Source organism: Peromyscus leucopus, chromosome 2, assembly GCF_004664715.2.
Source record: "Peromyscus leucopus breed LL Stock chromosome 2, UCI_PerLeu_2.1, whole genome shotgun sequence".
Classification (NCBI taxonomy): Eukaryota; Metazoa; Chordata; class Mammalia; order Rodentia; family Cricetidae; genus Peromyscus; species Peromyscus leucopus.
In genome coordinates, this window is record NC_051064.1 from 111031284 (window position 1) to 111047194 (window position 15911).

The 15911-nt window shown below is 50.4% G+C and overlaps 1 protein-coding gene across 1 annotated transcript in view; it reads left to right on the top strand.

Annotated features, from left to right (window-relative positions):
* The first annotated feature begins 7320 nt into the window (after nucleotides 1-7320).
* Nucleotides 7321-15911, top strand: part of Slc1a7 (solute carrier family 1 member 7) — a 48645-nt gene continuing 40054 nt past the window's right edge. Inside the window, exon 1 of the mRNA XM_028890362.2 lies at nucleotides 7321-7485. Coding sequence (XP_028746195.1) covers nucleotides 7321-7485 — 165 coding nt within the window. The remainder of the gene's footprint in view (nucleotides 7486-15911) is intronic.

Genomic DNA, 15911 nt, shown 5'->3' on the forward strand with positions numbered 1-15911 from the left:
TCTTCAGATGGAGCTTGCTTTGCACTCACCAAAGACAGAAAGCCTTCTGGGAAACTCAGCCGAGAACCTCGTGTCCGTTTTGTTCACGTGCCTTCCCCATAATGACCGGCCACTTAGAAGGAAGTTGAGCACGCTGGCTCCTCTCAGTCCTTCCCGACTCCTCAGCAGCCACAGTCAGGGAGCACCTGCGGAGCACGTCTCACTGAAACGTGAAAAAGATGCAGTTTTGTGCAGGGTTGTCACTGATCTGCTAAAAAGTAAAATGCACACACACGTGTGCGACACAGAGCACAAAGACCGTGCTTTGATATGGGTGATTCTGAACAGGGCTCAAACGGGTCTTCTGTCGTTTTGTTTTGTGTTTGCTTTCTGTTTTTTTACCTGTTTGTTTTCGTTTTGACAAGCTCACTATGTGTAGCCCCAGCTGGCCTGGAACTCACCAGGCTGGCCCTCAAGCTCGAGAAGATATTTCTGCCTCGGCCTCCTGGGTGCTGGGATTAAAGGATTGCCACGCCAAGCAAGCAGCTGTATGTACGTTTGCCCTTGATACCGGCATTGCAGGCCTGGCAGTGTGTGCCTGTAATGTCAGCATTTGGGAGGCTGAGGCAGGAGGATTGCAAGTTTGAGGCTAGCCTGGGCTACAGAAGATCCTATCTCAGAACAAAACACACAACAAGAGAACGGCATTAGGTAGCAAATGAAGCCGGATGACTCGCTGGGACTGTGGAAGCAGGCAAGCTGTTCTCTTCTGCCCATTGTCTCCCTGCTCTGTGAACACAGACCCACTAGGCTGATTCTGCACACGGGCTCCCGGCTCCGAGCCCCACAGATTCTGTCATCTGCCCTACAGGTAAATTTCCTTTTTACCTATGCTAGGTTGATTCAATTTTCTGTGACTTGATGATACCAAGAGTCCTGACTGACTTAAAAACTTGCCCCGGGGGTGTGTTAACTCTGTACTTCAACTAACTTACTCCAGGGAGAGGCAGTGTGGTACAGGGTAAAAAACATGGGCTTTTATAAATGGGAAGGAGGAAGGCTCAGAGAGACTCCTTAACTTCAGAACACCACACAGCATCCACAAGGAGTTCAGATTTGAATTCAGCTCATTACCACTATAGAATGTTTGCTAGAACTCTCTGTGAGCATGGACTGGGATTTCAGTGCAGCATCATGGCCACAGCGCCATTGAACCCCTGAAACATGATTAGTTTGACCGAGCAATTACATTCTGCATTTTATTTTACTTAAATAGTGAGATTGCATGACACAGGTCTTGTGACCAGATATGTTTCTGGTCCAGTGAGTCCTTTCAGGGGTCAGCTGGCCCACTGGCTCCCCTGAGGCACAGCACCTCCTGGTAAGTCCAGGTGATGGAGTTAGCCTGCCCACAGTGACCGGTACTTAATGCTCAGCATGGAACAGCTGTGGATCTCACTGGGGCTCAGACTATATAGAAAGGATAGGAAAGAGACGGCAGGTGTAGGCATGCGCCTTCCCTAAGTCACTTTCCTCCATCTGGTGAGGCCAGGGAGGAGGGTAGGGCCCTCCACAGAGGTCAGCCCGGTCACCAGTGATGAAGGATACCAGGAATTCACACTGGCGGGATTGGCTGCTCACAGCAACCTTCCCGGAAGGGCTCAGCCCCTGGCAAGCTAGAGAGGTGAGCTGGGGAGAGGCAGGCGCCTCTGGTATGTCTCTGGAGAGCTGCCAACAAACCCAGAACTGTCATCACCCCAACCCAACCGGGGGCCCGGCAGCTCAGCTAATGCATCTTGACACCTGCTGGAAGGGGCCAGGCCCCGGCCCCTGAAGCTGCTGGCTCTCCAGCTCTGCCCGGCCTCCCTCCATGCCTCTCTCAGAACAAGCTCTTCCCTTGCACCCTCTCCGGTTTACTGAGGTCAGACCAAACAGGCCCTTCCTACTCCCCAGCAAGCAAGGTCATACCCTGGCAGAGCTGTGCTGCCCTGGAACTCCAGCCTGGCTCATGACCTCTGTTTCAGCATCTCAACACCTGCAGCCCCCTAGATACCCACTGCCAACACAGCGCGCGGCTGAGGGCCTCCTCCACAGAGGTGATTCGGATTCTGGGGTATCACAGTTACTGGGCCTCGTCAGAGCGACTTGTCAAGAAACTGGGGCTTATCCCTGACCTGACCTGCGGACGCAAAGAGGGATGCGTCAAGGAAGAGTGGCGTGGGACCTGGGACTGCAGGGCCAGGGAAGGACATTCTAGGCAGAGGAAGCAGCGTGGGCAAAGATTCGAGAGGCTGAGGAAGGAGGCCTTCCATGTAACGGGCAGGAGGAGGGTGCGTGCAGCGGTGGGGAAAGAGGGACCCTGTGCTGGTTAGTTCTGGTTTGGCTTGGTTTCTGTCAACTTGACACAAGCTAGAGTCATTGGGGAAGCTGCATCCTCAGTTGAGAAAATGCCTCCATCAGATTGTCCCGTAGGCAGGTCTGGGGGCGGGGCATTGTTTTGATTAATGATTGACACGGGAGAGTCCAGCCCACTGTGGGCGGTGCCACCTCTGAGCAGGTGGTCCTAGGAGGTAGTTAATAAAGGAAGCCAAAGAGGAGCAGGCCAGTAAGTGGTGATCCATCCATTGATCCATCCGCTGGTGCCTCTGCTTGCGCTCCTGCCCCCTCCAGGTTCCTGCCTTGCTTGAATTCCCTCAGTGATGGACTGTGAGGGAGGAGCAAACAAAATAAACCCTTTCCTTCCCAAAGTCTCTTCCGGTCATGTGTTTTTTATAACGATGGAAGTAAACTAGGGCAGGCCCCAAGGCTTCAGAGGTCCTGAAGTGTGTCCATGTGTGTGCCCCAAGCCACAGAACCTCAGAATGCTCCCAGGTTCCCCACAACAAGGCTGGAAACCAACTCCCAGCTTTGCAGACGTCCTCTATTGCACCCCCAATGGAAACACAGTTGCCTAGGCGTACCTGGGTGCCGCACAGTGACCTAAGCACTTTCTATGCATCATTGCAGGGAACTCACATCACAAGCTGTGGTTGTTGGAATGTAATTGGCCCCCATAGGCTCATAGGGAGGTGTGGCTTTGTTGGAGGAAGTGTGTCACTGTGGAGGTGGGCTTTGAGGTCTCAGATATGTTCAAGTCACGCCCAGTATCTCAGACCACTTCCTGTTGCCTGTGGGATCAAGATGCAGAACTCTCAGCTCCTTCTCCAGCACCATGTCTGCCTGCACGCCACCATGTCCCGCCATGATGATAAGGAACTAAACCTCCGAAACTTACAATTACATGTTTTCCTTTAAAAGTGCTGCCATGGTCATGGTATCTCTTCACAGCAACAGAAACCCTAACTAAGACACAAGCCCAATGGGGACCATTGTGTTCTTCCCAAGTTTGCACAGCAATCTTGGCAATGGAGCTAGGTTTTTGTTTTGTTTTGTTTTGTTTTTTTAAACAGCATCTTATGCAACCCAAGGTTGGCTTCTGACTTCCTAAGTAGATCACTGAGGGTGATCTCGAATTCCTAATCCTCCTGCCTCAACTTCCCAAGTACTGGGACTACAGGTGTGCACCACTATGCCTGGTTTATGCAGGGCTGGGGATGGACCCCAGGGCCTCCTGCATGCTGGGCACGCACTCTATCAACCGAGCCCCACCTCCAGCTACGACTTTAACTTCAGCAAGCTGGACCAGAATGAAGAACCAGATTAACTTCGTCTTACCAGAGTTTCCTAAACTTGTTTGTTTTGTATAATTATGTAAACAATTTTGCATATTTAGTCACTTTGTAAAAGACAACTGATTCCGTAGGCCCAAGTGACCTACTTGGGCCTACACACAGTGTTAGAACCCTACTTGGGTTCTAACACAGAAGGTTTCACTCAAAGCTGTCTTAAGTAAGGCACGTTATCCATTCACACTTCAGTGTGACACACTCCCTTTTCTAGGAGGTTCTCTGAGGCCAGATTGTGTCTGACACACTGTTCTGTCTCCAGGACCCAGAGAGACAGCAAGAACATCTGCTTGCTTCGGACAGTGGGAGCACTGAAGAGTCCTGGACTGTGGGGAACGGGCAGGTGCCCAGGAGGGTGAAGCTGAAGTTTTCCTGGTCCTGCCTGACCCACGGTCAGGACAAATCTCTCTCACCCGCCAGTCCTGAAGCCGCTCAGACCCAACCAAGTAAACACAGAGACTTATATTGCTTACAAACTGTAGGGCCGTGGCAGGCTTCTTTCTAACTGTTCTTATATCTTAAATTAACCCATTGTTATAAATCTATACCTTGCCACGTGGCTTGTGGCTTACCAGTATCTTACATGTTGCTACTCATGGTGCCGGCTGGCAGCGTCTCCTGACTCAGCCTTCCTGTTCCCAGAATTCTCTTCTCTGCTTGTCCCACCTATACTTCCTGCCTGGCTACTGGCCAATCAGCATTTTATTTATACAGAGCGGTATCCACAGCAGGAGGGTTAGAGTGTGGAGGGATGGGGTCAGTGGCAATCGTGGGGAACATTCTGGAACCCAAAGTGTTAGAGCCAGATTGGAAAGCAAGCCACGCCCACCCAGTAGCACAGCTAAGGGTGGGCATAGATGTTGCCTGAAACTTACCCTAAGTCTACCCAGGATTTTCCAAGCAACAGTGAACCACCCGGTAAACTGCAAAAGGAGGCATTTGTTGGAGCTGAAGGTGTGGCAGGGAGCGGAGCTTTGAGCTTTAAGAGTCAGAGAAAGAAATGTCTTAGACTGCTGGGCACTCGGCCTCCTCTGCTGTCATGGAGAAGCTGCCAGGAGTGGGGTAGGGTAGGGCTTTGGGCCGCTCTGTGCACATGTGCTATTCCCTTCTCTTTGAAAAGGACAGGACTGAGGGCAAAGTCACAAGCTGATTCAGTTGGGACCAGAATCTGTCCCTTCATTGCCGTGGCGTCCGGGCCGGTGCCCAGCCTCCTTGGCCCACCCCCACAGTGCCTCACCCTCTCCTTTCTGGTCACTTGTCAGGAGGAGGCAGCCACCCTGTACACCCCACCCCCGTGACACCCCCCACCTCCACCACAGCCTGCTCCCTGCTGCCGCCTGACTGGCTCTAACGAGATTACAGATGCCCAGTGACACAGGCAGGTTAATTCCCTCTGGCTTAAAGGGCAGGCCAGGCCACAGGCGAGAGCAGGGAGGAATCTCCCTCTGAGATGCTGTGCGGTGATGGTCCCAGCCATGGCTGCTGCTCAGCACGCTCCAGTTTGCTGTTCCCCTCACTCAGATTCCCTCCTGCTAGATGCTCTTATCATCCCTGTTTTATGAGTGGGGAGACTGAAGAGGAGAGAGATGAAATAGTTTCACAGCTAGCAAGTAGTAGACCTGGGTCTCAAATGCAGAGACCTGGGCTTTGCTGTCTTTAAAATGAGGAGCCCTTGGTGCCTTAAACCTGGTCACAGGCCTGTGGCTGGAGAGATTATAGACCCTGTTGGGATGGGGACCTGTTATGGTTATTTTGCTAGACAGGCCTGTTGTTAAATGCCTTCTAAAATGTCATGCATGTTCCCATTGTCAGCCTTAGGCCGAGAGGCTTCTCTTGGCTGTGGGCAGCAGCCGAGGTATAACTGTTCAATATGCTGAGAATGAGTGACTGTTGGATGCTTTGCCCTAGAGTGGGCTTCACCCTAAAGGGGACATTTAGATCAACTTCACGAGGCTCAGGGAACATCCTAGGAGAGGGGCAGAAAGAATGTAAGAGCTGAAGTATGTGGGGAGGGGGGCGTGTTCTGACACTCCCTCTTCTGGACATGATGCTGCCATAGCATCATGAGTCCACAGCAGCTGTGGTCGCCCTCCCAAGACCTGATGCTCAACAAGTCCAGCATGGATGCGGGAGGGACTTAGGAGTTCCACCGCTAGCTGAGGAGCGCTGGGCAGTTGATGGAAGGAGAACGCCCCCCACCCCGGGAGTATGGCAGCTGGTAGGTTGTCCATGCTCATGCAGGGAGCGTTAATTGTACTCTGGGTTATTTAAAGAAGAAGCCGTTAAGGTGGGAGGGGCTTGTGCTGGGGAGGGTCCAGGAGGAGTTGCTGTTGTGGGTGGATGGTGTTAGGTCTCAAAATGGGACAAATGGCTGCCACGCCTACTAACAGATCAAAGCAGACTCTGGCCACCAGGTTCTCCCAGCATCCCTCCATCCCTGTCGTAAAGGGTCATCCTCCTGACTGACATATCCCGCTCCCTATCCTGGACTCTGCAGCCCAGAGGTGAACCTGCTCCTTCCCCCAGCTCCTCTGGCTCCTACATAACTCAGCCATTTTGGCTACAACAGTCTCTTGGTCGATGGCTCCTCTCTTGCTCTCCTTCCCCCTTTCTCCTCATGTGGCCATGTTCACTCTGGATTCTCCCAGATGCCTCTGCCTATTTTCTCCCTCACATTTACAACAGACCTTTGCCTAAGATCAGTCGTGTCCTCCTTTTTACTTCTTTTTTTATTCAGATACAATCAAGATGCATTATATATATATATATATATATATATATATATATATATATATATATAAAAGAATAAATAAAAATACTTTTAAGATAGATAGATAGATAGATAGATAGATAGATAGATAGTCCCTGAGGGATGTGAGGTGAGTGGCCCTGGGCTTGAAGCATCCCGAAAGCAGTTATTGTTTCCTGTTACCAGCAGGCTGAAGTTGGGGTAACTAAATTCAAGACTGAATTCCTCACGGTTCCTCCTGGCCCCACCCTGCCGAGTGCCAGCTCAATGGCTGTGCGGACAGACTCAGGCTCTGGGAGTCTCGGTCCCCCTCACGATGATGTGGAGACTGGAACTCAGTCCCAAGGTGGTGGGGTTGAGTCCCCATGACTGGCAGGAGCACGGGGGGGGGCAAGCCTGGTACCCAGCATTCGCTCCTTCCACAGACGCCTCTATGTGCACTGGCAAAGAGACACATTCTCAGCACTTACTCCTGGGCACCGGCGTTAGCAGGGACCATGCTAAACAACCAACACTTACTGAGGTTGGCAGTGACTGGCACCTCACTGCCGTGTTTTCACATCTTCCTGGAGTGAGGTGGGGTGATGCACCTCTGCTTCCTCTCATGGTGTCTGGTCCCCTGCCCTTTCAAGAGGAGCATCTGGCTTTGAGGACTGGACACGCCGACCACGTGGCCTGCTCTAATTTCCCAGGCCCTAATCTGCTCCCAGCTCCTAATGATGCAGCTGGTAATAGGATTGCGGCTTCCTTCTGGGTGGCCGCGCAGACCATGGCTGCAAGGCTGGCAATAGGTGCTTAGGACTCTGTTCACCTTGGAGTCGAGAGGCTTGCGCCTCCAGCCCAGACCTGGGCCACATCCCACAGTGCATGGAATGGTGCCAACCGGCCGGGCTCAGCATGGCGCTGGGCGCCGTCCTGGCTCGAGGACGGGCAGTGTGTAGACACAATGGGCTTCTCATCCTGTCAGTACTGTCCGTCATCGTGGGCTGCCTCCTCGGCTTCTTCCTCAGGACCCAGCGCCTCTCACCGCAGGTCAGGCCCCCAGGGTGCGTGGGTCTGAAGGGCTGGGGCTCCCAGTGTCGTTATAGTAGGGGAGCTAGGTTGCTTCTCTGGGCCTCAATGTTCCCATCTAGGTCATGGGTGTGAAAAAGACCCACTACTATGAGAGGTCAGGAAAATGGTTGGCAAAGCGGCAGCAGAGCCACAAAGCCCGCCAGGGAAGGTAGTCGGGGGCAAAGACATACCACTGAAAAAGCTCAGGATTGGGAGCAAGGGTGGGGAGACCAGGGGTCCAGGGTGGGTGGCCTACGCAGCAGGATCAGCAGGATAAGGCTCAAGGGTGTGTGGAACGTGGGAGCAATGGATGGAGCTTTTTTGTGTGTGGTGGGGAGGGTGTTAGAATATACAGCGGGACTAAGGGGCTGGAGCTGGAGTTCAGGGACCAAGCTGTAAGTTTCCCATCATCAGACACCGGCTTCGGACAACTGTGCAATGCCATGGGGAGGAAGGAAGATGGAGCAGATCTTCGGAGCCATTCCTGGCCTGGGTGGAACATAGGGTGGTGGGGTGGAGGGCCAGACAGGGTAACTGCAAGGGTAGCGAGTGACGTTGGGTTGAAAGGAAAGGCATGAGAACGGTGTCCCCACAGAGGGAACTTCAGGGGGTGTGGCTGATGGGAAGTGGGAGACAGGTGAAGCAGATTGGCTGCCGCGGAAATGCATCCTCCAGGGAAGACACTGGTGATGTTACAGAAGACATCACAGATGCCTGTTCAACAAGGAAGACACAGCTCAGGGCCATGGAGTCAGGTGTCAAGACCTCCTGCTGGAGGACAAGCCAGAGCTCCACAGAGAGACAGCTGGGGTTCACAGCCCAGGCACAGAGGGATGGGCCAGCGGGCAGGAGATAACGAGGAGAGGAGACATGAGGAATGAGGCCCTTGCCCAGGGCAGACAAGGGATTAAATATTGAGAAGAGGGAAAGGGAGATTGGATCAGCACTTGAGGGACTTGAGGATGAGGAGTTCTCGCTAGACCCACTTAGCAGGATTTTGGTTATGACTGCACCATGGTGACTTGCCGAGGAGGCCTCTGAGGAGCCTGTCTTCAGGAGATTCTGTCAGTAGGCTTCTGAAGAGGCCAGACCCCATAGATTTCTCATCCTTCTGATACCTCACACAGTCCTGAAGCTGGAGCCAGGCTTCAGACTCAGACTCAAATCTTTCATTAAAGGGATGGTGTCCCCACCCCTGGTCACCAAACAACCCTGCTCACCACCTGAAGCTACTTAGGAAGAAGCAATGACTCCAGAAGCACAGATTGCTACAAGCTTATGGGGGCCAGGGAGTGGAATGTGGAAGTTTGGATGTAATTGGCCCCCACAAGCTCATAGTGAGTGACACTATTAGGAGGTGTGGCTTTGTTGGAGTAGGTATGGCCTTGTCGGGGGAAGTGTGTCACTGTGAGGGTGGGTCTCATATATGCCCAAGCCACCCCCAAAGCTTCAGATCACTTCCTGTTGACTTGTGATCAAGATGTAGCCAGCATCATGTCTGTCTACATGCCGCCATGTTCCCCACCATGATGATAATGGACTAAACCTCTGAAACTGTAAGCCAGCTCCAATTCAATGTTTTCCTTTATAAGAGTTGCCATGGTTATGGTGTCTCTTCACAGTAATAAAAAAAACCCTAAGACAGAGTCGGTACCAGGGACTTGGGTATTGCTGTGACAGGCCTGACCATATTTTTGGTGGAATTTAGACTTTGGTACTTTTGGTTAGAAAAGCAGTGGATTAACTCCATTGGCAGAAAAAATCTCAACACAGCCTAGTATAGACTCTGTTGTGTGGTTACTAGTGGTAACTCTAATGAAGATTTATAACAAAAAAGGAGCAAGCTGAGCAAATAAAAATACAAAATGTGCAGATTGAGAAAAAAGGGCACCAGGAAGTGGAGTAGAACTAAATCCTGTGTTCAAGGAGATAAACAGATTAAGAAATGGACTAAAGAGAGTGGACTCAACCCACAATGGCTGGGCCAAGGCCTCGCTCCTCTTTGGCCTCACTTTCCTCATCTGTGGAGGAAAGGGAGCATGTGTATCTTCCAGAATCATTAATGGAGTTAAAGATCTGCAGTGTCTGGTGGACAATGAGCACTGGACGCCATTCCCCCCCACCCCCCCACCCCCTCTCCCTGTGATGCTAATCTTGACCACTCCAACTTAGAATCGCCATGGTAACACACACCTGGGGAAGTTAGGAGTCTGTCTGCAGAAAGGTTTAACTGAAGAGAGAAGGTCCACCTGGAATGTGGGCGGCACCATCCCTCAGGTGCAGAGGGTGGGGGGGAGGGCAGGTTGGATAAAAGACGGCAACTGAGCACCAGTACCCTCTCCACTTGTGACTCTGCACTGTGAACAGCTGCCTCTGGATCTTTTCCACCTGCGAGCTGAAACAAACCCTCCCTCCCGGGACTCCCCCGGCACTCTTCAATCTGCACTCAGCTTCCAAAGCAGCAACTGTCTATTTCCTGCAGGAAGATTATTTCTGGGAAGACAAATTGGAATGTCAGTTAGTAAAAGTCCAACTGTCTGCCGCCTCCTGCATCAGAGATGCCCTCCCCCTCTGCTTGGGTGCCCTGATGCGTTCAGGTCTGGACTAACCTGCCAGACACATTGAAGGAGGCATGGATGCAGTGCGAGAGCAGTTATCTGGCAGGAAGTGGCCTCTCGAGCATTGTCCTCTGAACGCCAGGGTTTTTCTGTTTGGTCTCTTTGCCCGTGACTCAGACAGCAAACCCTTCCAATTGTTTGAGCTTATGCAAGAGGCAGAAATCATAAACAATTTGGAAAATGATAGAATGTTCTATTTGTGAAACGAAACTCACAAAATTAATGTGCTTTTATCTTTGGATGCAAATAATTCATTAAAAAAATAGAGACATTTTGAGACTTCCACTTAAGTCCTGAAGATTTATAGTTACATCCATTTCCTTTCCTTCCTAGGAGTTTGATGAAACTTTAAAAAAAAAAATCATTGCATTTATTTTGTGTGTATATGTGTGTGCAGAGGCATGCACTTGCAAACACACACACACACACACACACACACACACACACACACACACACACTCTCAGAGGAAAACTTGCAGGAGTCAGTTATCTCCTCTAGGAACTGAACTTAAAAGACTGCCAGCTGGGCAGCAAGCAAGTCCCTTTCCCTGCCGAGCCATCTCGTCAGCCCTGACGGGATATTTTCAAGGACAGAAACTATCCAAACCAAAGAGAACACAGCGTCGATGAGGAAGAACTCCGGTTAGACAGTATGGGAAGTGGATGGAACCGGCTAGTCCCTTCTAGTAGAGCCCAGGAGGCTGGCATCCTAGCCCATAAGAGCAGGTACTGAGTGGCTCTTCTCACAGGATTCCCAGGGGCTCTGAGCTGCAAGGGCAAAGCAGGGGTGAAGTATGGAGTTGACAGCAGGTACTTTGAGCTCTTCCAAGCCACATGGTCAGAGGACTCCTTTCTGCTGTGTCTAACTCTGGTCTGCCCAGGGCTCAGAGAAGCTTGCCTCAGGGACATCAGGCCCTCCCGTGTGAGGCGAGAAAGGGGCAGTGGCGAGGTGCATGCTTGAAGCAATCTGTAGACACTGGCATTCTATGGGCAGCCTCCCCAGCAGAACCCTGGGAAGGTGACAGCCGGGCTTAGGAACAGGCTTCTTGTTGGAGCCTCACAGGAGACCTATGAATTCTTGGAGAAAGCAGGCTTTTGTCCCCTCCCTGCAGGTTACACCTATCATTCTGCCCCGAGGGACCCTCGGTGACAGGCCCAGAAGCTTCGTACTCCATACTTACCTAGAAATATGAGAAAAAGCTGCATATGTCAAAGCCAGAGACTAAATGAGGAGAAAAGAGGGTCTCTGAAGATCTTTTTAAACATTTATTTTTTTGTATTTTATGTACATTGGTGTTCTGCCTGCATGTCTGTCTGTCTGTGTGAGAGTGTTGAATCCCCAGGAACAGGAGTTATAGACAGTTGTGAGCTGCCATGGGGGTGATGGGAATTGAACCTGGGTCCTCTGGAAGAGCAGCCAGTGCTCCTAACCACTGAGCCATCTCTCCAGCCCCCTCTGAAGACTCTTAAAATCATTTCTTAAGGGCTGAAAGTGGTGGTGCTTTCATCCCAGTACTTGGGAAGCAGAGGCAGGTGAATCTCTGTGAGTTCAAGACCAGCCTGGTCTGTATACCAAGTTCCAGACCTGCCAGAGCTACATAGTGAGGCCCTTTCTCAGAAAATTCATTTCTTAAGATCTCTGGAGACATGAGAGCTAGTTATCATAAAACAGAGCGGGGCTGTCAAGGGGGCTCAGCAGGTACAGGTGCTTGCTGTCAAGCCTGATGACTTGAGTTCAATCCCCAGGACCCACACAAAGGAAGGAGAGAACCGGCTCCTGAAAGTTGTCCTTTGACCTCCACATGCTTGTTGTATGTAGCACACGTGTGCCCACACAAATACACACAAGTAAATAAACAAATGCAATTTTAAAGAGCTGGGATGGCAGGGGTGTAGTATAGCTCAGTGTTACTGTGGGCTTGGTGTACATAAAGTCATAGGTCACAGTCTCCGCACCACAAACATCAGACAGCAGCAGCACATTGGACACTGTCTTAGCTTCTGTTCCTGTGATAAACACCACAACCAAAGCAACATGGGAAGGAAAGGGTTTATTTCAGCTTACAGTTGTAGTCCATCACAAACGGAAGTCAGGGCGGAAACTCAAGGCAGGAACCTCGAAGCAAAAACTGAAGCAGAGACCATGGAGGACTGCTGCTTACTGACTTGCTCCTCAAGACTTGCCCAGCAGGCCTTCTTATGAGCCCAAGCCCACCTGCCCCGCGGTAGCACCACCCACAGTGGGCTGGGTCCTCCCATACCAATCGTTCATCGAGAAGAGTCCTCACAGACTCGGCTCAGGCCCGTCTTACGGAGGCGTTTTCTCTGAAAGGACTGGAGTTGCCACAGGACCCCCAAGGCCAAGTTCTCGGCACAAAGGGGATTTATTTGCTCCAGAGGGACAGAGGGCAGAGATGAGAGACAAAGACAGGACATAGAGGATGAGGGAGCAGGGGGAGGGGACAAGGGAGAGGGAACGGGGGTATTTGTCCCAGAGTGGGACAAAGGACTGCCTCTGGATAGAGAGGAGACAGACGTGGCCCATAGGAAAATGGCAGCTTATAAAGGGGAAACCTGTGTTAGCATGAGGTGTTTAATTTTGATTGGACAGGTTAATTAGGGTGGCCAGAAGGGTGTTTTTGATGGCTGGACATCAATACTGTGATAGCTGGACCTTGGTGGTCAGCCTCAGGAGGAGGAAGGGGCCAAATTGGGGGTTAGCTTTAGGAGTGTAATCTAACAGTTTTTAGCAAGGAAGAGGGAACAGGAAAGAGAAGGACAAGGCCTGCCAGAGCCATGTTTGCCACACTTAGGCCTATTAGAGCCCCTTCAGTCTCAACTGAGGTTTTTCTTCCTAAATGACTTTGGCTTGTGTCAAGTTGACAAAAAAAAAAAAAAAAAAAAAAAAAAAAAAAAAAAAAAAAACCAACCAACACAGATGCTGAAAAGAGCGGACAAGGGCTGGAGAGATGGCTCAGAGGTTAAGATACTGGCTGCTCTTCCAGAGGTCCTGAGTTCAATTCCCAGCACCCACACAGCAGCCCACAGCTGTCTATAACTCTAGTTCCAGGGAATCTGACACCTTCCCACAGACACACAAACACCAATGCACATAAAATAAACAAATTAACTTTTAAAAAATGAGGGAACCAAGCTGGGCGGTGGTGGCGCATGCCTTTAATCTCAGCACTCGGGAGGCAGAGCCAGGTGGATCTCTGTGAGTTCGAGGCCAGCCTGGACTACCAAGTTAGTCCCAGGAAAGGCTCAAAGCTACACAGAGAAACCCTGTCTCGAAAAACCAAAAAAAAAAAAAAAAAAAAAAAAAAAAAAAAAAAAAAATGAGGGAACCATCAAGAATGAAAAAGAGTATTTGAATTTTAGAACACAAGAACCAATATCAAAATGTCAGTGTCTGGGAAGGAGGTGTAGAAATCTGACAAATTAAACCAAATGATGAAATATGAAAAAGAAGAACGTCTGACAGAAAAACGGAGGAGAGAAAATTTGCAGTGAATATAAGAAAGCATCCCAGAGTAAAAGTACAGACGAGAAAGAAAAAGGAACGTCTTCCCCGACAATGGCATATCACTGTGAAATTACAGGAAAAATAGACGAGCCTTGAGTGGCACTAAGGGAATAAGGCTAGGCTCCTGTGAGACATCGGAACTGACTGGCGGTTTAAGGAAATCATCCCTTTAGAACTGGAAGAGGAAGGGGGAAGGGGTGGGGGGGGGGATGGCCCAGCAGGTGGGGGTGCCTGCTGTGTATGCCTGGCAACCAGTTTGATCCCTGGAGCCCATATAAAGGTGGAAGGAGAGAACCAACTCCACAAAGCTGTTTTCTGGCCTGTGTGCCCACACATGCAACACACACGCACACACACACTCACACACACACACATGCACATACACAATAATAATAAATTAAAAACCAGAAAAGGAGACTGTTTTCCAGTAAGAATCTCAAACATAACCAGACTGTTAGAGAGAAGAGAAGGACCGAGGGAACTTACCTGAAGGCTCAGAGGTTGCCTTCTGCATCTTTTCTCAGGAAGCCACCAAGGGAGATGCTCCACCAAAATAGGAACAGAAACAAACATCTCCAGAAACACTGGATCCTGTGCAGGATAGATCCCATAACGGAAGCCAAGAGGCCAGGACAGCAACTGGACCTTGAGACACAACTCCCCCGATGCACATGCACACGTGCACACACACACACACACACACACACACACACACACACACACACACCAGAACAGGAAGGTGGAAAGCGCCGGCTTGAAGTCCACATGAGCTAAAAGGGACCGGATGTGCTTCTGTTGTACGGAATGCTTGCTTAGATGTTTTCATAGATAAAAACATTTGGAAGAAATTAATGAGAAGCTCAAAGAAAACAAAGCCAATAAAAGACAGTCAATTATTAATTTCGGGACAAAATGTAAGTTGTATAAGTAACGGGACATGGCGGCAAGGATGCTGCTTGGCTCAGCAGTGAGCAGCGTTTGATGATTAAGATGCTGTTAACCCTGTGGCCGTGAGATGGCTGGGCAGGTAACAGTGCTCACCTGACACGTGACTTTTATTCCCAGAACCCATGTGGAAGTGGGGAGAAGTGACTTCAAGTTGTTCTCTGACTGCCACACACATGCCATCACACACACACACACACACCCCACACACATGCCATCACACACACACACACACACACACACACACACACATACACCCCACACACATGCCATCACACACACACACACACACACACACATACACACACACATACACCCCACACACATGCCATCACACACACACACACACACACACACACACACACACACACGCCATCACACACACACACACACACACACACACACGCAAGCACGCACACGTACATGCACATAATTAATGCAAAAGATAGATGAAACAGTCAGCTGTGCAAGAGCCAGGTTTAACCCCCAGTACTACATACACACAAAAATACAGACATGGTGCATAGTGAGTGTATTTTTGTGGGGTTTTTCTGGCACATTAGAAATAATGGACCTAGGAAGCCCAGATCTCTCTCTTACATGTCACTAGGTGGTAAGTCCCCTCCTCTCCCAAGTCAACTTCCTGTTTATAATGTGAGTGGGCTGGGTGGGATCTATCTAGCACCACAATCCTATGGCTTGGGGCTTTTCAAGACATCAGGTCATAAACAAGCCATTACATCTGGCTTTGTTTTTACTTATATTTTTCTTTGAGACAAGGCCTCAATATGAAGCCCTGGCTGGCCTGGAACTTACTATATAGACCAGGCTGGCCTGGAAATCATAGAGATCTGCCTGTCTGTGCTCTCAAGTCCTGGGATTAAAGGCGTGCGTCACCACACCTGGCTTAGGACTAGGTTTTAAGATAGTTTCAGGCACCAGAATGTACCTTGGATGGTGTCTGCCGATCCTTCAGCCTGTCCCCCACATCCTCTCTCTGGAAGAAGGGCTCCAGGCAAGGACTGCCAGAAACAGAAGACCTGAAGTCAACGCTCTAGAAACAATCCCCCAGTTGTGTTAGAATTCCAGGCAATCCACAAGTCATTTTGTAGAACAAGTAAAGGACAGGATTTCAGTGTCATCTGGAAGGTACGCTCAGCTGGCAGGCCTTCAGCTGGATTTCTCTCCTGGGACTGCCACTGGGAAGGAGCTTGTGGCCAGGGCTGGTAGGGGCTAAGTCGAAGTTCTGGCAGCCCTCATAAGCTAGGCTCAGCGTCATCCTCAGTAGATCAATTAAAGAGACAAACGACAGTGAA